This window comes from Pyrgilauda ruficollis, unplaced genomic scaffold, assembly GCF_017590135.1.
Source record: "Pyrgilauda ruficollis isolate IOZ18807 unplaced genomic scaffold, ASM1759013v1 scaffold56, whole genome shotgun sequence".
Classification (NCBI taxonomy): Eukaryota; Metazoa; Chordata; class Aves; order Passeriformes; family Passeridae; genus Pyrgilauda; species Pyrgilauda ruficollis.
In genome coordinates this window covers 2523140-2547100 of record NW_024527266.1, presented here as the reverse complement: position 1 = coordinate 2547100, position 23961 = coordinate 2523140, and the positions used below count along the sequence as shown (strand labels likewise).

Below are 23961 nucleotides of genomic sequence, written 5' to 3'. Positions count from 1 at the left end.
CTCTTTCACTTCAGAAAGGGAACAACTCCTTTAAACACACGTTTGGCTTTCTTTCTCCAAGTGTCTATATCTACAAAAATCACTTCTTGCCCAAAACCTACCTATTTATTTCTCTAAAATATGAGTATATGGTGTGCTACCATTCTAAGGGAGAGTCTAGCAGATGTTTTTGTTTTGCTGTCTCATCTTCAGGCTCCTTTTAAGGAGCTATTAGTCTTCCCTAATCCCCCAACTAAATTTATCAGCAGTTGTTTGCAGCCAAGAGTTAAGCTAAATTAAACTTTGAAATCCCTGTACAGTGTATCAGATGCACTTCTCATAGGGGAGCAGAAAGTTCCAAATGTTCCACTTAGCAAAACGTAGGAGAGCTTATGTTTTTCTCTACAGGTTCCTCAAAGCTTCTACATATTTTTCAAGATGACCACAATTTCCCTGATTTTATAAGAGCAAGAACTCAGCTATTGAAACAACTTTTCACTTAACTCTACATCAGGTATGTACTTGCCTTTTTCACATAGGTACATACTTTCTTCTACAAGTGTTGATTATGTAGGGAGGAGAAATGTATACACACACCCCCTTAGGTTAAGGCTGAATGCATGCTTGAGGCATCTGTTCCAGCTGGCACCCACAGTGAAAAGGTATTTATCTACATCTCTTTCTCTCAGCATGCATGTTTCCATTCCCCAGCTTTCATCCTCACACAATCAATCATTGCCTTCTTTGCTTGTCTCACATACTCATGTGAGACATACTCGAGTACTCAAGTCTCACATACTCAAGTACTTACCAGAACAGATATTTCTCCCAGTCTTAGTGAGTAATAAAATACACAGTGTTTTAAAACTTTGTATGTCAATACTTAGCTAGTTTTGGTGACAATATATGATAATTCCTCATTCCAGAACTGTATTCATCTGTGGTTCTTCTTCTATGTCAGAAGACGGACAATTACGTATCCTTACATACACACACACACACAAAAACAAAACAAACATCACAACAACAAAAATCTCTCAAAACAAAACCATAAAACAAAACATGATATGACTGTCCAGCATGTACTCTTTCTTATAAACAATAAAAAAGCACGTGCATAAATACGTATGCTTAAGAAGAAACAGTATAAGAGACAAATCTTTTACCTGGTTTTGCCTTTAGATTACAATCTAAAACATCAGTAGTTTTCAACAGTCACTGATATCTAACAAGAGGTCAGTACTCACATAGATTTATGGTGTCAATGAAACTCTTAATCAATTGGCCTTCTCTCTGCAAAACAATTATTCAGTGCTACTAACTGATCCTCATCACATTGCAGTTCCTGAGAAAAGCTCTAGAAGAGGACCATGGTGAAATCTCCATTAAAAACACCTCAAGAGTTTCAATGACAACTGTAGAAGATGCTCAGACCCCCAAAAGACATCTGAGTTGAAACTGCAGCTCTCTGGATGTAAAAGCAATTCTTGCAAACAAGGTTACATCAAACTGGTGAAATAAAAACAAACTTCCTCTCCCAAGACTTCATATTGTGAGCCATTCAGGAGCAGGAGGGGCAGCTTCCAGGTGAGTTGCTTGCATTGTGAGCCATTCAGGAGCAGGAGGCGGAGCTTCCTTCATTCCTGAGTGACTCGTTATAAGAGGCCTCCAGGGAGCACAGCAGCCTGGAGTGTGGCCAACAGGAGCATGGTGACAGCAGTTCACACAGGCAGGGCAAGCAGGTAGGGTTACAGGTTTTCTTGCTAGTTAGGTGTGCTGTGTGTTGTTTGAGGCGTTTTTATTGGTTGCTTGATTTTGGGCTTTCTGCTTGATTTTGGGTTTTAACCTGGTCAAAATCTGTGGTTGGTACAAGTGTATGTGACCAAGTGGAGCCCTCCAAAAAGGATGTTTCTGTACAGACCCATTCCTGTTGGAGTGTTTGAGCTTATCAGTGGTTTCAGGGGGTGTTGTGGAGGAGGCCTGCCTACGATGTGAACAGGTGAACAATCTGCTTTTGTTGGTGGCCGAGCTTAGGGAGGAAGTTGAAAGATTAAGAAGTATCAGGGATAGTGAAAGGGAAATAGATTGGTGGAGTTCAGCCCTTACATCTTTAAGGGAGGCCCACCAAGAGTCAGAGGACTCATATGCCTCTCACTCTCAGGCAATAGAGGGGCACCTGGTAGAGGAAGGGGAGTGGAAATGCATTCCTGCTCAGGGAGGTAATAACAAAAATCCCTCCCGCCCCCTGACCCCTACCCAGGTGCCACTTCAGAATAGGTATGAGGCACTGGATCTAGAGAGCCAGTCAGATGATTTAGAAGAAAATTATCTCCCCAGTGAGCCTCCCAATTATGACTCATCTGTAAGACAGATCACCACCTCTAACATCAAGAAGAAAAGAAGGGTAATCGTAGTGGGTGATTCCCTTCTGAGGGGAACAGAGGTCCCCATATGTCAACTGGACCCATCCCACAGAGAAGTCTGCTGCCTCCCTGGGGCCCGGGTATGAAATATCACTGAGAGACTTCCTGGGCTGATTCAGCCCTCTGATTATTACCCACTGCTGATACTGCGGATGGCAGTGATGAGATTGGGTAACAAACAGGAAGAGCTGGAAGCCATAGTGCAACAGCAGAACTATGATGTGGTCGCCATCACAGAAACATGGTGAGATGACTCACATAGTTGGAGCACTGCGCTGGATGGCTACAAGCTCTTCAGAAGAGACAGAAAAGGGAGAAGAGGTGGAGGGGTGGCCCTTTACATTAGGGAGGTTTTGGACATCATAGGTATTGAAACTAATGACTATGAAGTTGAGTCCCTATGGGTAAGAATTAAGGGGAAGTCCAACAAGGCTGATATCCTACTGGGAGTCTGCTATCGACCACCCAACCAGGATGAAGAGGTGGGCAACTTATTCTATAAGCAACTGAACAATGTTTCAGGATCATCAGCCCTTGTTCTGGTAGGTGACTTCAACGTACCAGACAGCTGCTGGGAACTTAATACAGCAGAAAAATGGCAGTCTAGAGAGTTTTAGAGTGTGTGGTGGATAACTTTTTGTCACAACTGGTGGGAGAGGCCACCAGGGGAGGGACTATGTTAGGGAACCTGTTGTTCACAAATAGAGATGGACTGGTGGGTGATGTGGAGGTTGGAGGCCGCTTGGAGCACAGTGATTATGAAATTATAGAATTCTCGATAACTGGTGAAATAAGGAGGAATATCAATAAGATCTCTACACTGGACTTCCGGAGGGCAGACTTCAGCTTATTTAAGAGATTTATTCAGAGAGTTCCTTGGGAAACAGCCCTTGAAAACAAAGGAGTCCAGGAGAGATGGATGTGCTTCAAAGCAGAGATCTTGAGGGCACAGGAACAGACTGTCCCTGCGTGCCAAAAGAGGAGTCGACGAAGCAAACGTCCAGTCTGGATGAGCAATGAGGTTTTGAAGGAACTTAGAAATAAAAAAAAGATGTATCATCTTTTAAAGGAGGGACTGATTTCTCAGGAAGTGTTTAAGGAAGCTGCTAGGGCATGTAGAAAAAAAAATTAGGGAGGCCAAAGCTCAGTTTGAACTTAACTTGGCAACTTCTGTTAAAAATAATAAAAAAATGTTTTTACAAATATATTAATGGTAAAAGGAAGGGTAAAACCAACCTCTGTTCCTTATTGGATGAGGCAGGCAACCTAGTAATTAATGACGAGGAAAAGGCGGAAATGCTTAATGCCTTCTTCGCCTCAGTCTTTAGTGGTAAGACAGCTTGTCCTCAAGACAACTGTCCTCAGGGGTTGGTAGGTGGTGCCAGGGAGCAGAATGGCCCTCTTGTTATCCAAGAAGAGGCAGTCAGAGAACTGCTGGGACACTTGGATATTTATAAATCAATGGGACCAGATGGGATCCATCCTAGGGTGATGAGGGACCTGGCAGATGAGCTTGTGAAGCCGCTCTCCATCATTTATCAAGAGTCGTGGCTCACTGGAGAGGTTCCAGATGATTGGAAACTGGCCAATGTGACACCCGTTTACAAAAAAGGTAGGAGGGAGGATCCTGGTAATTACAGGCCAGTCAGCCTGACCTCAGTACCAGATAAGATAATGGAGCAGTTCATATTGAGTGCTATCACACAGCACTTACAGGATGGCCAGGGTATCAGACCCAGTCAGCATGGGTTTATGAAGGGTAGGTCATGTCTGACCAACCTGGTCTCCTTCTGTGACCAGGTAACCCGCCTGGTGGATGCAGGAAAGGCTGTGGATACTGTGCCTTCAGCAAGGCCTTTGATACTGTGTCCCACAGCATATTCCTGGAGAAGCTGGCAGCCCACAGCTTGGACAGGAGCACTCTTTGCTGGGTTGGGAACTAGCTGGATGGCTGGGCCCAGAGAATGATGGTGGATGGTGCTGCATCCAGCTGGCAGCCAGTCACCAGTGGTGTCCCTCAGGGGTCTGTACTGGGACCAGTACTAGTTAATATTTTTATAGACGACATGGATTAGGGCATTGAGTCCTTCGTTAGTAAATTTGCAGACAACACTAAGCCAGGAGCTTTTGTTGATCTCTTGGAAGGAAGGATGGCCCTACAGAGAGACTGAGATCAGTTGGATGGATGGGCAGAGTCCAACAGCATGAAGTTTAATAAGTCTAAGTGCTGAGTTCTACATTTTGGCCACAAAAATCCCCTAAAACATTACAAGCTGGGGACAGTGTGGCTGGACAGTGTTCAGGCGGAAAAGAACCTGGGGGTGATGGTCGACAGCCAGTTGAACATGAGCTAGCAGTGTGCCTTGGTGGCCAAGAAGGCGAACAGCATCCTGGCCTGCATTAGGAATAGTGTGGACAGCAGGAGCAGGGAGATCATTCTTCCCCTGTACATGGCACTGGTGAGACTGCATCTTGAGTGCTGTGTCCAGTTCTGTCCCCTCAGTTTGGGAAGGACGTTGAGATGCTTGCGCATGTCCAGAGGAGGGCAACAAGGCTGGTGAGGGGCTTGGAACACAAGCCCTGTGAGGAACGTTTGAAGGAACTGGGGTTGTTTAGCCTGGAGAAGAGGAGGCTTAGAGGTGACCTTATTGCTCTCTACAACTTCCTGAAGGGAAGCTGTAGACAGGTGGGGGTCAGTCTCTTCCACCGGGCAGCAACTAACAGAACCAGAGGACACAGTCTCAAGCTACATCAGGGAAGGTATAGGTTGGATATTAGGAAAAAAAAATTTCACTGAAAGAATAATAAAGTACTGGAATGCTCTTCCCAGGGAGGTGGTAGAATCACCATCTCTGGATATGTTTTATAAAAGACTGGACATGGCACTTGGTCCTATAATCTAGTTGAGGTGCTAGGGCATAGGTTGGACTCGATGATCTTAGAGGTCTCTTCCAACCTCATTATTCTGTGTGACTCTGTGATCGCATTTACCCTGAGGTCAAATCAAAGATTTGTTCACAAAATCATTTGTCTATCCCTTCCACCAGTTTTGGGGTTTTTTCAGGAGAGAAATTGTGTGTGAAAAGTGTGATTTCTGCTGTCTTTATTCCCATGGCTACTAGAAACTGCTAGAAAGGGAATTGGGCACATCACAAAAAAGTCAGGTTAACAAATACCAACACAACAGCTCACAGAAACAGGCATTTTATCACACCTTCATCCTCCCATATCACACTAAAAGAAAAGGAAAAAAAATCAACAGAAAACTATCCAAAACCATGAAAGGCAATCAAATACATCCTTCAGAAACGTAAGCTCATCTTAAAATAGTATGAAAGGTTAAGCAAGTCACTTGGTTTTACTCATAGCAGTAATAAAGGTCTTTGTAAGGGATTTGCGCAAGTTCTGTGCTGTTACAGTAGCATCTGTCTCCTCATTGCTGGAGAAAAACAGTGGCAAGGATTTAGAGCATGTATAACCTGAGAGAGAAATCATCTGTCATTCCCTCACGGGGCATGAGCAAACTTTCGCTCTCCTGGGAGAAGGAAGAGCCCCACTCCTCCCCCTGTCTCTTGTGAACACAGCTTTAAGCATTTTTACAATATGCTTATGAATACAGGCTTATGAATAATATTAATAATTGGAACAAATCTAGATCTATTAAGAAAGAGTAAAAGAAGCCCAACTGAAAAGAGACAACGTTCTGTGCAATAAACAGGGTGAATATGGTAGCAAAGAAGAGGTCAAGTAACAAACAAATCCTCTGTGTGAAAGGAATGATCTCTTTGCTCCACGCAAGTGAAACTGCTGTCACAAGCTATAGTTCTCACCATCAAGACCTAGAGCAACAAAAAAGAAAAGGATGGTCCACTTTGGAAGATACCACCCCATGACAGGATGTAACATGCAATTTCTTGTTCCACTATACTGTGTAGTTTCATATAAACAGTTGATTTGTTGGTCTTTCTGTTGTCTGCCCTTTAACAGGAGAAAGTGTTCGAAAAATAAGTCCCTAGGCAGCCAGGGCATATCAACAGAACACATGGAAGTACACTACTCTGAGACCAACAAGGTTTTTAGTATGCCCTGATATTTGCTTTTCCCTTCACAAATTACAGAGCAGAATTGTCAACAGAAATGCAGAAAAAGAACTGAGATTATAAATTTCAGAGGCAAAATGCTGCCAGCCAGCACAGGACTTGTCTTGCAAGTCTCTGCATCATCCACAAGCAAGTTAGTAGTGATCAATTTTTTTAAATATCTCATTCTTCTTCAAGACAGAAGTTTCTGTGTCCCAGTGAGATCAAAACTCAAAAGGCTTGGAAAGCTATTGCCTCTTAAAAACAACCATCAAAATACCAAAGCCTGAGCCTAAAGTGCTGATGCATCTCTACCAAATGCATTGATGCTCTGCTTCTAGATTACAACACTTATTTTACCTAGACAAGGAATATATACAAAGTTTCAAAAGCAGGAATTCAAAAAGGCCCTGCAACAGGATGATTTCTGCAAGAGATTGCCACCATGAACCTTTTGGGGAAGGAGAAACAATACAGACATCCAAGCAAAAAAAAGTATGCCCATAATGAGGATCAATTCAGATGGGCAAAGTATAAAAAAACCCATAAGTTTCTATAAAAATGGTTAGTCCAATAAATCTATTTACTTTTTGCAAATGATTTTTAAAGTAGTAGGACTAAACTTTTTCACTTTCATAGGAAAATAAAGAAATCCCCTGCATAAAATTATTAACAATGTGATAATTATCAGAAGGAATATCTAAAAGGAAATTGTAAGAAGTTGGGCAGGGAAAATATACTTCCCTTAGGAATACACCTGTGACTCTTTCTTTAATATTTTTTTCTCCTGAACATAGAGGATAAGGATTTTACAAGAGATTAACTCAAATTTTCAGTTTGACATTTACCTGAGGGGATCCCAGGTGAGTACTGCTGGACAAGCTAACACTTGAATGTCTGTCCATTCTCTTAAGAAGTTTAGAACTGGTAGCAAGGGCAGAGATTTCCTTCCTGTAGCCTTTCATTTAGGCAACCTAAAGATATAGAGAAGTGAAAGCACAGGAGAATTCAGCGTTTGGGTCAGATTCAGGCCATGAATAACATGGAGATACTCATTTAGTGCAAATAAGATAATTTTGTGTGTATTTGTTTATCAACAACTATACTGATGCTGTTCAACTCATTTCATCAGAGTGACTGAAAGAGCATTTCAGATTAATGCCTTTATTTACTGTCATTCACCTTAGCTGGATTCAAATCATCACTTTAACTTAAGACGACATCTCATTTACCAATTGTGTAAATGGAAGAACTGTTTTCTAATTAAATATTAACAATAAATAAACAGCTAACACAAAAGTGCTCCTGTTCTGGTAATAATTATAGACTTCTTTGTCTATCAATTTAAACTTGGAATGTTGGCAGCAAAGCCCCAACTGGCCATTTGAGCATCACAGCTATAAAATTCTTCCCACTTGCTGTTAACCCAGAAAGACATGACTCCTTTACAAACCTTTGACTTTTAAATCCAACTCACTGGGCACTAACATCTCTGAAATTAATTACAAGTGCATTAATTTTTTTGTAAAAAAGGGAAAAAAGACAAGGAAAAAGAAAGGGGAAAAAAAGGAAGAAAATAATAAAAAAAAGAAAAAAACCCAACAGATTAATCAAAGAATGGCTATCAAAATTTGGGTTGCCATAGGAACCCAGCTGCTAAAACTAAAGTCCAATTTCCCCAAAAGCTGTTTACCCTGATCTAAATACTTTGACTGTTCTCCTACCAGCAGCCTAGTATAAGTAGGAATAAGTAATGAAACCATCCTTCTGCTGTGCTAGTTTTTCTGGAATATAACCCCTGTGGTAATAATTACATGGGGCTTATCCATCCCAGTGTGAACACCACCAGAGTGTCAATTATGACAAATGTCTGATACCCACAAGTGTCTGTTGTAAAGAAAACCAACTGTTTCCATTCCCTTAACCTTGGGGTCAGTGTTTCCCACTGGGACTAACAGCTTTTTTTCGTGCTGTAAATATCCATTTGAAGTTGCTAGGAGGTGTTATGATACACAGACCTACTCTTTCAGCACTTGCTTTTTTTCTCGTTTGGTAATTTGAGCCGAACTCTCACCAGGGGTTTACACCTATCTCCGGGTTTTTATTTGTATTATCCCCTTTGGGTGAGACATTTCACTTTCTTTTCCACACCATTTGCAATACAAGCTGGGGATCCCCAAAGCCCACTGGTAGCATGGAGTAGTAGTGACCTATTTCTTACCTCTAGGGTATCTCTTGCAGCTATTTGCTATCTTCAGCTTTTGAGACAATTATCAGAGGAATGGAAAAAAACAGTAAAAATGGAACCACTGAGCTTTGATCCTAGGAATACAGACTTCCCTCAGGCATAGCCAAGAACAGGCCATTGAAGAAGAGATTAAAATTAGTATATACAAAATAAAGGACACTTTCAGTAGTTAAACAGTGACAGTGGACATAGATAAAAGTGTTTGGAGGAATGTAATCACAAGGCAGTCAGATTACACCTTCCCCTAATCCTATCCCAAATCACAACCATTTTGCTCAGGAACTCACAAGATGGATGTGGCCTGTAGGAGTTTGATAACTTTCAGTGGACCTCTCTTCCATGAATTTGCCCATTTTCCTCTCCAACTCATAAAAGCGCTCATCATCACAACATCCTTGGCAGACTGAAGGTTCAGGTTGGTCATCTGGAAGAATTTCATCCCTGATAGGGTGGTTAAGCATTGGAATGGGCTGCTCAGGAAAGTGGGGGAGTAACCATCCTAGGAAGTGCTCAAGAAACAACTGGATGTAGCACTTAGAACTGGTAGAGTTCAGTCAAAGCTTGGACTTCATGATCTTGGAGGCCTTTTCCAACTTTAATGATTTTGTGATTCTCTTACATCTTTAACAAATAAGAAAAATCTGTGGGGAGCAAAAGATGGCTGGCTGCTATCCTTGAAGACTGAAGTTGCTTGTCACAATACACAGCAGACACAGGAGATGGCAGCAGGCCAAGCTTCCTGTTTTAAGGTGCTGTGCTAGTGCTATGATTATACCATCCCAAATTTTGGTTACATTGGCTGATAGGGACCTGGAGCACCTTATTATTCAGATTGCAGTTATTTATGCATGGTAGGAAAAATAAATTGTAATGGATGAGCATCCCCAACTCCTTACTGTATATGTATCCTAAAGGGGAAACCCAGCTCTAATCTTTTTGTGAATGAACCTGATTGAGATGATAGTAAATATGCAACCACATTACCAAAACTGACAAGTGCAGTAACACAAACTTCCTCCCTAAATTCTACCATTTCATGTAGGTGAAATCTCAGAATCACAGCGAGCCACAACTCTCCACACCTTCCAGCTTCAGGAAGATTTGTACGAATAACCTAGATGTGTCAGGTTTTGATTGTATTCTTCTTACCAAGAAAAAAAAAAAAAAACAAAGCCAACAACAAACCCCCTTTTAATTAATTAAATACTTGACATGTAACAAAGGCCTCACTACATGCCCAGTGTGTCAAAAATCTGTTCTCTCTTTGTAAATAAGACTTAGTAGGAACTAACTAAAAGGATAAGAAAGGATTTCCACTAATCAGGATTGCTTTCACATGGCTGAACTACACAGAGGAATCACAATGACTGGCCCTGCACTTGCTCTCCTTTCACCAGTGGACAAATGCAGCAGTCATTCCAGTGGAACAGACAGAGATAGAAGTCACAGTCCATTAGCCAAAACGACAGTCCTACAATCCTTACCCTCTCTAGGCTGCCAAAGGAAGGTAAAAAAGTTGTTCTGGCAGCTACCAAATGGAAATGAAGCATGCAGCTAACAACCATGAGATACTGGTATCTCTAAACCAGAATCTAACCTTGGTACTACACCAAGGGTTTATAATATGGGAAAGGATGATGCAAACCCCACATGACTGAATTTAGCAAACAGTATACATGACTTTTACTATTCCAAAGGAAATGACCCATTGCTTGAAACATCTGGACCCACAAGAGCCAGCTACTTCACACTGCAATTATCACCTGCTCTGAGCTAGGGTATGGACACAGTGTTTGTGAGAAATTAACAACGCTGCTGAAAAGCAGTAGTATTGCTTTCCATACTGCTGCAGCACACCGAAAACTCAAAAACCACTACAGGAAATGTAATAGGAAAAAAAAAAAAAAAAAAGTAAGAGAAGACAAATGATTGAAGTAACCTTTGTCATGTTTGATTCAATAAAGCTGCCTCTTTAGAAATTATCTAAAGCTGATGAAGTACTTCCAATTTATCACAGAACTCAGCATCTAAATTATACGGGCAGTAGAGAAATATTTTTAAATATTCCTACCCTATACATACCTCAATTATCTTTCCTCACTTCTAGGATCAATTAATCAAGCTAGAAAAATCTGAGCTCACTTTTGCAGCACCTCCCTTTCCCAAAAGATAATTTCCATTGTATCACAAAACCTTGGTTGCTTTTAACCTAAGAAATGTTGGGTTTGAGTGCTGAAACATAAAAAAACTTTTTTTTATTTTACTCATAAATGTACTACAGATAAATGTAGTGCATCATCCTTTATAAAAATGTTTTCCCTTGGCAGAAAAACATTAAATATCAAGAAACACATCCCCAAATGGATTACAGAATGGCAAATACATTTAATAGGCATTTTTATTGTTGTTATTATTGCTTGACAGAGTAAAAATACAAGTGTCTTCAAAGGTGTCTTTCCCTGGAACAGGCAACTCAGCATAAAGAGAATTTATATGCTGGAAACATTACAGTCAATGTATTGTGGTTGTATATATAGGATTTCTTAATTTATAATTCCCTGTCTCTCCCGCGAAAGCTCAGGTCGTAAATTTTTTAGACTTCTACAGCACCTTGCCCAGTGGGGCCCTGGATGCAGATTTTGCATGCCTCTGTAAGTATGAGCAATCAGAATTACACAATTGAGTTTGTTGTTGCCTGCAGGAAAAAAAAAAAAAAAAATCTGACTTCCTTCAAGGCCAAGTGGTAAAGCTGAATGTTGTAGTTTCAGGTGCAGGAAGCAATTTAGAGCTGTTCTGTTTTGTTTCAAGTAGTATCTGTCAAGGCTGATGAAAGAAAAGGGCAAACTCCAGAGCCCATCTTTGTTTTCCCTCACGCCAATGAGGGAGCTACATCTTTCTATTCCCTTCGTGAGCAGAGTCCCATCTCTTGAACTGAACTTCCTAATGCATCGTGATCTCCCCGACGCCACTTTCATCTGATGTATGATTCATGGTCCTTTGTAAAACGTTTTCTCTTGCCAGAAAAACATTAAATATCAGGAAAAGTGTCCCTAGATGGATTACACAATGGAAAATAGGTCTCAATGGCATTTTCATCGATGTAATTTGCCTATTTGTCCCTTAACAGCTCACTTATACTGCATGCCTTTCCCCTTAACATTCAAGTTTCATGTGGACCATCAGTTTGCCAATGTAATGGGTTTTCACAGCCAGGGGAAGGTAAGCGCCAAGGATTATTAATAGCGGTCCTCTATTAGTTAAGGGAAAGATAAATGTGACACCACCAACAAAACCCCTGAATATCTGATACCAGTGAGGAGTGGGTATCACCTGCCGAAAATAGAAAGAGCGACAGAGATTATATAAGTGGGGTTCCTACCCCGAGTTTCATCTCTTTTTGACCACCTCCCTATCTAACATCTTTTCAAGCGTGCTTACAAGAGATCCAAGAGGTAAGTAGCAAGAAAATGCTCAAATTTCCACAGCAAACGTGGATTCACCAGCTCCGGGCAAGAAGCAGGATCTTCGCAAATAAGGTATCTTCTATCACTCCGGCATCATTCCCCTTTCCATAAACAAAAGCCCGGAAACAAAGAGATGCAAATCTCTCAAACACTGAGGAAAGGCTTCCCGCAAAGAAGACTCCAAATGAGAAGAATAGATCATTAAAAGGAGTAAATAGGTGAACTCATTGAAGGGGAATGAGGAGAAAAGTAGGAGAGAAGGTGGAAATGACAAAACTGGGAAAGGGAAGGAAGTGAACGAGAACACGAGCAAGGACTCCCGAAGAAGTTGTACTGAAATAGCCAGCTGTGAACCAAAGACAAAAAAACAAGATCCAGAACACGTCTAGAAATGGCACCTCTCTTGCTGCACAGATGACTGTAAGCGATGGGATGAAATTGCTGTCTTTGGTGTGCTCACTAGGAAGCTAAAGGAAATGTCTCACCCTTTTTGCAAAGGACCGCCGTCTTTCTTCTTCAGTTCTTGGTGTGAGGGCTTCGTGCTGTTCAGGAAATTCTCCCTGGTTTGCTTTTGGCAAGGGTGGGCTGATTTCTACTTGATTTATTTGGTCGTTTACTTGGTAACAATATCATCATTCTGGTGCTGGTGGAATGCGGAGTTGATCTACACAAAAGTTTTGGTGCAGACAACTTGGAAATTCACGGAGTGGATTTTGCAAATAGTTCGGGCAGGAAAATTGGCAAAATCTCAGAGACAAAGGAAAACGCGTCATTCATCTCGCAGGGATGATGAGAAAAAGATGAAGGGTCGAGTGAGAAACTGTCAACTCGTGAAACACCTTTTTTATTAGAATAACAGTTTTGACTACAGGTTGGGGGTTAAAAGCTTCTGGAAATTTGCTAGCTGTCCTTAAAGAGAGACACTGCTGAAGCTGGAGCTGGGCCTCAGCCGCTCCTCCATGTCAGGTCCCAGCTGTGCGCTTCGCAAACCCTGTGTCGCTGCTTTCACCTTTCTGGCTGTGGAGGGTAGAAACGGCTTCTGAGCTGGGGGAAATGTTATTTACGCTCTACAGATGGCTCCACCTGATCTGAAGCCTCATTTTTCTGACACCTCTCACTTTTCGCCTCCACAGCACGATTAGGCCGTAGAGGGCTGACAGATCCGATGACGGAGGGAAAGCGGGGCAGTTCGCGCATCGTTGGGGATGCGGAGGGAGCCGCCCGGCTCCCATCCCCAGGACACAGACAGGGAATGCGCCTCTGGCCGGTTTGCTTGGCATGAGGCTAGTTAACCTGATCGGCGTCTGCCAGCACAGCAGGCAGCGCTGCGCATCGCCTCTGCCAGCCACGGGCTCGAGTTACCCCCGAGGGCAGCCGTCCAAATGCGCTCTGCCTCGTCAGCAGAGCGGGGTTAGCACCGAAACACGAGTCACCCGCTAGCAGAGCATCTTCACCGGCGGGTGGGCAGGTGCGTTCCTGTTTGTAGGGACCTGAAAGGAAGCTCCGTGGCTCAACAACGGGTTTGCAAAAGATTCGTAAGAAAGGGGAAAAACCTTCGGAGACTGAGGCCCAACTCCTTTGCAGACCACACCGATGCCGCACGCAGCAAAGCAGGGAAAGCAGAGGGCGATGTAGCACTGGGCCGGCGGTGTCTGCACTGTCAACAAGAAGAGATTATCCTCTCTTCCCTCAGTTAAGGAAAGGTAAAGGGACGTCAGTTTCATAAGATACGGCACACTGATCTCTGGCAAATAGCTGCAAATTGATGGGTCTGCACCCATCCTACGTTTAAAACGGACTAACAATAGGGTCCTAACCCTGAACTCCGCTAAAGCAAGAGACTCCAGTGCCCCAAGTGCTGTCTTTACTGCACCCTTCCACCTCCCAGCTCCAAAAGAACGGGGGCTGCTGAGGGAGAATGACCCGTGCGAGAAGGTGTGCAGAACTGTTCTGGGGCCTGCTGTTTTATCTCGGTACAGGATCCCAGCGCTCAGCTCCCTTTTTCCTGTAGAGCAGAGAAGGATGTGTTCAGCCTAGGGAAGAGGGACTTGGCTCCACCATCGATCTCCTTGTTTGTCCTTGGAGAAAACTAAGCATCTCTTGCATCTCGGGAAATACACGAAAAAGGGAGGCTGGGGGGGAAGTTCCAACGAGAGAAAAACGTCAGTCCCCTCCATAATGAAGAGACGACCTTTAGGAAAGAAAAGGAGAAGAAAGAAAAAGGTGATGGGACCCCAATGTCACCTCCTGCTCAGTCCTGCATTCAGTGTCCTGGTAATGACTTACCCATTACAGCTGAACTTGGGCCATGGAGAGAAAAAAAAAAAAAAAGGACGGAGCTCGTACTTTTAAAAGGCTCCGAGCAATTATTGACAGCACAACCCGAGGTTCTGCAGAAGCCGCCCCCTTTTCGAGGCTGCTCTCCGGCGGCCCCATTCAGACGAGAGGTGTGATTGTGGCGGCGGGACCGGGCCGTACCCGTCGATCGCGCCCGGGGATGTCGCTGCCACCACTCTGTCCTCCCCCGTCTCTCCTGGAGCAGCGATGCCAATACTCCTGCAGAGATCTGCCCTACTACTGGGCACCAACCTTGGCTACCTCAGCCTAATGGCTCCTGCCCAAACTCTGAGAGCAAGTTGGACTACTTGCCATATTTTATATGAAAAATGGGCACAGATTCTTGGAGGAAAAAAAAAAAAATTACCCTAGAAAACACATTACAAATCCTAAATGCTTTCTTGTTTTTGATGCTAATGGGAAGTGCCCGGTCCTGCCTGAGAAACCCACTACGGCACAGGAGCTCCTCACGAGTGCGTTGTCACCTCGCATCTCGTTTTGCCATACCCTGTCGCAGAAGATTCTGCAGCATATTGTGCATTACAAACGGGATCTGTAGGATTCGCTGGGATGTGATAATTAATTCAGTGAGGAAGATGCTTAATATGGACTGGCCTGAAAGAAAAAAGGTCTAAAAGGAATATGTGTGTGAAGGGGAGGGGGAAGGGAGAAGGGGGAGATGTTTAAAGTGGTTGAACGATAAGGCAAATGTTCAAAAGCTACATTACATTTGCTTCCCGACCTCAAGAGCAGCTTGAAGCTTGGCATATGCTGCAGTTCCTTACTCATCACCGAATATAACTGGTAAAGCTCATTCTGACTTACTAAAGGAAAAGGCTCTGCTCTGCACCACTAGTTTGTCCACTGCACCCGAGGACTTGACCTTGGCAAAACTCTTTCTCCAGCCGGTATCACAGCAGCCTCTGGCACTGCTCCAGTAAGGCTTAGGCTCCAGCCTCCCAGGGAGCGACCCCCACCTGCGTCCTCTCCCACCCCAGTCCCCACAAAGGCATCCCCCGTGCCCTCTCTTTAGCTGAACCCTTGTGTCTGTGGACTACTTGGTGCTCTGCAAACTGGAGAGCGACAGCCCACAGCACTTATCCACGCAGAGCTATAGAGCTGGCACAGGTCCAGCCTTTCCCGGTGTGCCATCCCCACACAGCACTGCAGCTTTGGTCATATGAGCAGAAATGATGAGAAAAGCACTTTTTAATCTTTTCGCACTTGCTTCCCTGTTCAAACAGTTGCAGGATGGCTATGACTGACTTGCTCAGCGCTGAGGATATCAAGAAGGCTGTGGGAGCCTTTTCAGGTGAGTGCTTTTTTTCTATTTTTTTTTCTTCTCTCTTTTCCTCCTTTCATCTCTTCAGGTTAGGATAGCTATGCATTTATTTCAGCTATGGGAAGATTAGAGGAACTAGCTAGACAAAATTTCAAATGAGAATGTTTTCAGATGTTCAATGAATGCTTCTGACAGGTTTATGAAGTACAAGTCTGCATCCTCAGCAAAGTTGTCCTGCACATTACAGAGGTGAAATATTTATTTTTAGGGAAAGTAAGCAGTAACTGCGGAGAGACTTTGCTTCTACCGAGATGATACTTTCAAAAGGAACAAACCCCTCGGCGAACCAAGCTGCATTATATCTTGGTGTGGGATAGAGAAGTCAGCAGTGGATGTCAGCAGCTTCCCACTCATTCCTAAAATTTAGTTTCAGATGTTACAGAGCTGCTGTTTCCCGTTTCAAGGATATAAGAAACCACTCTGTACTCTCTGTGCAGAATCCCCGGGCGGGCTTTGCTTTTCGGGATGGACAGAAGGCAAGAGTAGAGCACGGGTGCGGGTGCACTGCTCGACTGCAGGGGCTCCCTGCAGGTCGAATGGCTGCAGTGGTCCACACTTCCCTGTCAGACTCCTCCGGGTATCAGATGTTCCCTACCCCTCTCATTCATCGCGACCCCCAAAACTGACAGCAAACCCTCTTCGTGTTTACAGAGATTCAGGTAGTTAAGGTTGCTCTCAAAGAAAGCCAGAAATCGTACTCCGGGATGCAGGTTTTCCCCCCCTCCCCCAAACTACCTGGCTGACCGCACCATCCCGGGGAGCCGCCTCTGTCTGTCCCGCTCTGTGCGATGACCTTCCCGAACAGACAGAAGAGCAAGACCCGCTGAGCCCGGCTCAGCGCAGAAGCCGGAGAGTCAGAGGGAGCGACAAATTGCTTTGCTGGATCCAGCAGCTGTTTTAGTCATTAGCTTCCATTGTTCTATGACCATCCCCAAGTCCCGGAGCAGATGCAATTAACAGCAGCTAATGACAGATCTCAGGCAGATCACGGAAGACTGAGCCTCCTTAATTTTATGTAATGAGAAAATTTAACGCGGCGGGAATAAGAATGCATGAGGAAGGGGGGAAAAAAGTCCACCGCACGTTTTGGAGGTCACTGTATGGTATTTCCAATCCACATCACAGTTGTTAGGCTGCCTGGGTGGGACAAAAGCGGGTGCGGTGAAAGGACAAAGGAGGTGGAACAGGTAAACTCGGTTCCGATTTCAAGGGCTCTGGGTTGTTTGTTTTTTTCCTCCCCGGAGACAGCTCCTCACAAGGTCTTGCAGGCAGCGCGCCGTGCAGCACTCCCTTGCAGTGTCTGAGCTTACACACCACGATTGCACATTCCTTTAGCGGTTGAAATGGAACACTGATTTCTAGTAAGTCTCCAGGAAAACAAAAAGAAAAAAAAAAAAACAAAAACCCAACAAAACAAACAGTGCTCTGAAACACTTCTCGCCAATGCTTGAGCAAGAGCATTTTTGATTTGGGTTTTTTCTTTTTTTCCAGGGGTGGAAATGTCAAAAAGTGACAGCTATCTAACAGAGTCTGCTCTCAGATGTCTGTTCTAGTGTAAAACTTAGCCAAAAAAAACAGAAAACAAAACAAAACAAAAAAAAAAAAAAAAAAAAAAAAAAAACCACCCCAGCTTTAAGGCACTGAAATGAGACCAAGCACATTAGACCTTAGATCCCAAAGCTCACAAGTCTGTTACAGACTTCTCCTGTGACCTTGGGCAACTCTCATCCTTCTGTAGCTCAGCTCTTCATCTGCAAAATTGAGACCATTGCCTCTCTGCCCCTTCGTTTATTTCCATTAGCACCTGTGAAGCACGGACGATTGCACTGAGTACACCCACCTCCTATCACAGCTGGGCTCCACTGTTCCTCCCAGGGCAAGAAAAACAGCAGCATGGAAGAAAACCACGGGTATGTGTTGGTGTGCGTGTTTCAATGACTTTTCTAAGCAGTTCTCTGTTTTTCATCTCTTATAGCGGCTGAATCTTTTAACTACAAAAAGTTTTTCGAGATGGTAGGATTGAAAAAGAAGAGCCCAGAAGATGTGAAGAAAGTTTTCCATATTCTTGATAAAGATCAGAGCGGCTTCATTGAAGAGGAAGAATTGAAGTAAGTAAAGTTACATCATTTCTCAAATATCCCCGCCTCAAGAGTCTAATTTCCTGGGGGTGATTTTTACAAGACTCTAGGCAGTAACATATAGCTGAACCTCTTGACTAGTATTTGTGTGCTATGCCAGTTGTTTGCTGAGCGCATGATCTAAAGAGTGTTGGAGATAGCTAGTTGCCACTTGGATTGCAGGATCCCTGAAACATGAATGGTCAATACCTTACAAGTAGTTCTTCAGCCAAATGCAGTTTCAGAGTAAGGTGCTTCTGAATGTTAAAGGAGGTCAACAACAGAAGACACAAAGCTGGATTCTAACTTGTCTCTCAAATAAGTGGTACAAATAGATATGAAGTGTAATTGTTCAGTGGGCAAAAACCAAACCCAAACCAAAAACAAACAAACAAACAAAAAACCTCCAAGCAAACCTTCCTTTATTTTCTATGCCTCCTCCTTAGGTTTGTCCTGAAGGGCTTTACCCCAGAAGGAAGAGACCTATCAGACAAAGAAACGAAGGCTCTTCTGGCTGCTGGAGATAAGGACGGTGATGGTAAAATTGGCGCTGATGGTATGTAATTAGAGGAGTAAACTTTGACAGTAACAACTAAATATTTCCCTTACACACAAGAACTGAGGACACCTAGGAATCACTGGTGGCTGTGACCTTCTGAAGGGCACAATTTGGGTTTAATGAAATGCCAAGTCCTGCTCCATTTGCTGTACCTCGCTCGGAAGCCTTAGAGGAAAAGAAGCCGAGTTGTGACACTAGAGGGGGCAGGAGCTCACAAAACCCGGCTGTGGGTCGGGCACTCCGCAGCACAGGACTAAGTACCCAGCCAAACTTTACTTCAATTATTGTAATTTGTTGATATCAGTGGAGTGAGGATCAGGACACTGCGAGTTCAGAGACCGAGGCTTGACTATAAAGCTTGGAAAGAATAAAAGCTGAGCGCTAGCATTTCTGCTTGATGTTTAGTTAGCAGGAAAGTAGTGCATGACTTAGCAAAGCGATGCTCTTAAAATTCAAAGTACACCCGTTTTGCTCCAGAATTTCTATACAATAACAGTCTATCCAGCTTATGCTAGTGTTTACGTGGGTCTTCACACCTAAGAAAGCTTGTCAGTCCCTTTTACTGACTATGAGAAATATAAGAAAAGAACAACTTTTCCTCTCACAGCATTGCTTAGAAAGCTAGTGCTGTTTTCTATTCCCCCTTGGGATGAATCAGCTTAGCCCACACACAAAATTTCTCCTTTTTTCTCTTTTTTTGGTGGTGAGAGTGAATGAAACACACTGAAGGAGACAAGAAGAGATGCAATTCTAAACTAAAGCTTTCCTCATTGCAGGAGATAGAAGTTTGTGGCCAGAGTACTAAATCACCTAGAGAGCAGGCAATTGCTAGGGGTTTGACATATCAATAAGCCATATCATAAGTTGAAATCTAAAAAATACCTAAACCCTCTCAAATCTCTGTGTTACCTAATCTCTGCGATTTTAAAAAAATGTTATCGCCAAAAAAAAAAAAAAAAAAAAAAGTAAATTAAAAGAGAAATAAAAAGCAAAGTTAACTAACACAGTCTGCCAGCTTAGAAGAAAACACACAAAATCAGCCACTGACGTATCAGTCGGGAGATGCACACTGGCATATCAGTGACTATGGCCACATTCCTAGACCAAAGCTTCTTAATTTCTCCATTCATGACTATATTATGGTTTAAGCAAAGCTCCTGCTAAACTTCAGCAGTGCTGCTGAATCCAGCATGGGTGTCATTTCTTGAAACTTCATATTCTTTATTATACAGGTCTTCTTTATACATCCTAAAATTAGTGATAGTAGTACTAAAATCACTGGGCAAGTTTTTCAAAAGAAAACTTAATTCAGGTAAGTAAGCTTACAGCTGATCCACCAGCCTCATATTAGATAAATTTTCAGCTATTCCAGAGGGCTGCAAATCAAAACTAGTCTTAATTAGAATAAAGGAACAATATTGCATAACGATTTTGGCTTGTACAAGAAAATACAGCATTAACCTTCATATTTAAGACTACAATAACTTTTTCTTTGAAACAGTGCCTGAAACCCAGTACATTGTAATAAAGCAATATGAAATGCCTCTTCTCCTTATCTCTTTCTTCTGCAGCTTTTACTGTTCCCTAACTTTGAAATGGAAATACTCTGTGTTTACACTTGATAATGAGAAGAGAATGATGTGCTTTTTTCTTTTGATTCTTCTGACCATATCCCTACCATACAACACTACCAGTTTCTTTTCCATTTCTTAAATTGAGTTTAACAGCCAATTTTTGCACCAGAAAGGCTTGAAATACATACAAAAGTTAACACCTGAGACTGTGACCAAAGGACAAGGAGGACAGATACTTCCCAGCTTTTCCTTTGGCCCACAAATCCAATTCAAGAATATAACTATATATGTAAATAGAATGTAAAGTCACAAATGTACATCCCATTCATATGCAGTATTGCGATGCTGTATTTCTGTTGCAAACCAATTTTGTTTGCCTGCAGCTGAATTGTCAGGCATCACTTCTACCCCTTGTTTCAAACATCAGCTTCCTAAATCACTAAACGATTGCACACAAGCAGCCTTCCACAGGGGTTAATGTTAATTCTCTTGATGGCCCTTGAATGCTGTCCCTCAGGAGCCCACAGTATGTTGTAAGAACTGATCTTTAGGGATTTTTAAAACCGCAGAGACAACTAGCTCAGAGGTATCATCACAAACATTAATCCCAACACAAACAGCCTTCTTCTAGCTGGGGTCTGACATTACAAATTTTCTCTTTTGAATTTTGATTCTTCTTTAAACCTTTTCTCATTCCTGCAAGACCATTCAGGTCTGAAAGAGTTGCAGCAGTTTACCTCCTGTCCCACGGTTTGAACTTGTGGCTGATGAAGCAGTTTCAAAGAGCTGAAAATTGCAGCCAGTTCCTGTAAGACATGATCATCTTCTGTGCAGTGTCAAACCCCATCCACATTCCACCAATGTGGTCTGAAGATGATGAATCTGAAAAAAACTGTAGGTCAAGGCCAGGTTACCTCATAACACAAGCAACCTTAGCTTCTAGCTCAGGCTGAAAAATGGTGCTGAAGCAGCTCTACTAGCTTCAGAAAAATATTTATAAGAAAGATGAGAAAAAAATATGAAAATTTCTAGTCATAATGTTTTTTAAAATCTATTTTGTGTATTGGCATGAATATCATGCCTTTTAGTTTCTTGATATTAATAGACTTGAGAAAGCACCTAGAGAACTTTCAAAGATCATGCACTGTGGGCAACACAAATCCAATTTTTTTATTCCTGTAAATCAGAATGTTGTAAAAATGCGACATTAAACATGCAAAATTACAACTATTAAGTCATGACCTTGCCAGGTGAAAGCCATAAAAATAAAAAAAAAATAAAAAAATTAAAAAAAAAGGAATTCCTTCTTTTCTTATCCTGCTTTGTCCTCTTCTATCTTCTAAAATAAACTAGCATAAGTCATTACGTATAAAGTCTCCTAAACAGATTTGCTGTTGTAAAGAAAATGTAAAAAACACAATCTGATGAGAGAAATCACTAGCCTACAACATGTCCTCTGTAATCATGTCTGTCATTTCAGTAAAATACTAGAGGGCATGCATTAGGCTGGTATACAGTACTAAACTGTACTGAACACAGTGTCCTCTCCTTTTAAGTCAGAGCTTTGACACAAAACAGCTAGTAAATTATTTTACATGACAAAATGGTCTAAATCCATGCAATTTAAAGCCACCATTTGTGCAAAAATTTTGTTTGGAAGGGTAACTACAACTGGAAACAAGGATGTAGTAAATCACTAGGATTCCCCCACTAACAGGCCAGGGACAATAACCATTTACAAGGGACTGATATACCCTGCCTTATCTCAGAAGTTTCGCATATATGAGTACACTTTGTAACAATGCTTCTACAGGCCACCTGTGGTTGGACTAACCTTCATACAAAAACGAGTAGTGAACTAATTTAGAAGATTATTCAACTGGAACATTTTTGAAATATTTAAAATGCATTGAAAATCCTGGGAAAAGTGAAATTGTTGCAATTACTCAAGAATGAGTACTTTATGGTTTGCTGGCTAACACAAAGTACCTGTAAAATATATTGCTATTAAGTGATAATAGCACTATCAAAATGTATTATAGAAAATATTTGGCTGCAAGTCTGAATAACCTTTTCCAAATAGATTCAGTAGATACAAATTATCATAAAAGGTATTTAATTTAGCTGTAATAAGTATGACAACTTGTATATGCACAGTTAGTTTTCCCTTTTGGAAAGGTTTGATCCATTGCAGTTCATGTTTCTCTCTGCAGGACTTATGCACACAAAGATTTAATAATCATGGCCTTTCTCCTTTTCCGCCCAGAATAGTTGGGGTTTTTAGCACAAGCACTTTATCTCTTAAATTCAGTTTGCAACATTTTCAATCTACGTACCCACCATGTACAGGATTTATACATGTTTTGTGTTAAGTAATCTGCATCACTAATCCTAATTTGGATTTACATCTTTCAAAACGATGGATAAATTTGGAATCAATTTAAACCCTCTGATTTTTATTTCTCACTCTGGTTTGTCTGCATTTGGCAACATATTTTTTGGATATGCCGTCAAAGTGCTGTTTGCACACAACAGTCAATTAAGATCTCACTTGTTTAGAGTTTAGCATTTTTCAACTGAACATCAGAATATTCTTTAAAATGCCTAATCTTCTATCTTTTTCAGTTGCCAGAATTTACTCTTCATTTTGTCAAACTTCAGTAATTTTTTATTGAGCCTTTACAGACAACTCCCTCCCCTATTTGTCATTTTCCTCTCAGCTGATTTATGTTAAACCCATAAACCACTCTCTCTGCATACCCTCTAATCCCTTTATCGTCTTTGTTGCTCTTCTTGGGATTCCCTCCAGTCTGTCATTTTCAGTGCTCTGAGGCACATACAACTGTGCAAGGTATTCTCATGTGTAACTCTTCCAAGGTTAGATGGAGTTAGGAATTATAACCAGTCAGCCATTCACCAGGATACAAATGTGCCTTTTCCATGCTTTATCTCCCTGCTGAAAGGCAGTATATATACTAAAGCATAGAATAACCCCAAACTGCAGATAGATACGTTTATGTAAATATTATGGATGTACCACTAATATAAGCCACAGGGTAAAATCCTGGTTCTCTGACACCACAGGAATTTTTCTCATTCTTACAACACAGTTAAAATTGCTATATAGGTTGGTATCAGCCTTCTGCTTTTGTAATCTGTCATTTTCACTCAATTTACAATTACAAAATTGAGTTTAAATGCAATATAATTATAAGATGGAACACAAATACTTTGAAAGACTCATTAATGATTCTCTTTGCCAAACTCTTGATATAAAAGAAATTTATCTCACTGCAAGATTAAATTTCTAGTTCTTGCCTTCATCCCACTGAGATTTACAAAGAAACAACAGAGAACTAATCAAGTTCTTCAGATGAATAGTGGTGGAAGTCTTACAGTCTGGCATGTATAGCATTTTTCCCTCACTCTCAAAAAATCCTTTCATTTCACTATAAGATTTCCCAAATCATACTTTCCCTTTAATTAACTTGGATTTCTTTGCTCTTCTGTTATTGTGATGTTTTGGCTACACCAGTGACTCTGTATTCATTGTAATATGCTTCCTCCTTCTTTAAATTTTGTTTTTTAAAATATTTTTTAAAATTCTTTCCTTTCTCCAGAATTTGCAACTATGGTGGCTGAATCATAAAGGCTTTGACCAATGCAAACCCTTCACCCATCCTTCACTGCCCAATTCCAACCACCTCCTGCTGACTGCTTTGGCTCCTGTTCTATTTATTTATGTTATTTTATACTCCAGCTCTGTTCTCTGCAATCCTGCAACTCTGTAATTGTGCTGAAAGACACTGTTAAAATAATAAAGGTCACATCAATCTGGG

The 23961-nt window shown here is 41.9% G+C and overlaps 1 protein-coding gene across 2 annotated transcripts; it reads left to right on the top strand.

The window, feature by feature from the left end:
- The first annotated feature begins 379 nt into the window (after window positions 1–379).
- Window positions 380–23961, top strand: PVALB (parvalbumin). 2 transcript variants are annotated; one of them, XM_041481482.1, is made up of 6 exons: window positions 380–493; window positions 1322–1566; window positions 15775–15842; window positions 17848–17980; window positions 18436–18545; window positions 23743–23961. In XM_041481482.1, the coding sequence occupies exons 3-6, from the start codon at window positions 15782–15784 to the stop codon at window positions 23769–23771; spliced, it is 333 nt and encodes a 110-aa protein (XP_041337416.1). In that variant the 5' UTR covers window positions 380–493; window positions 1322–1566; window positions 15775–15781; the 3' UTR covers window positions 23772–23961. The 2 variants fall into 2 exon arrangements, with proteins under 2 accessions (XP_041337416.1, XP_041337418.1); XM_041481484.1 differs by lacking the exons at window positions 380–493; window positions 1322–1566 and adding an exon at window positions 12114–12181.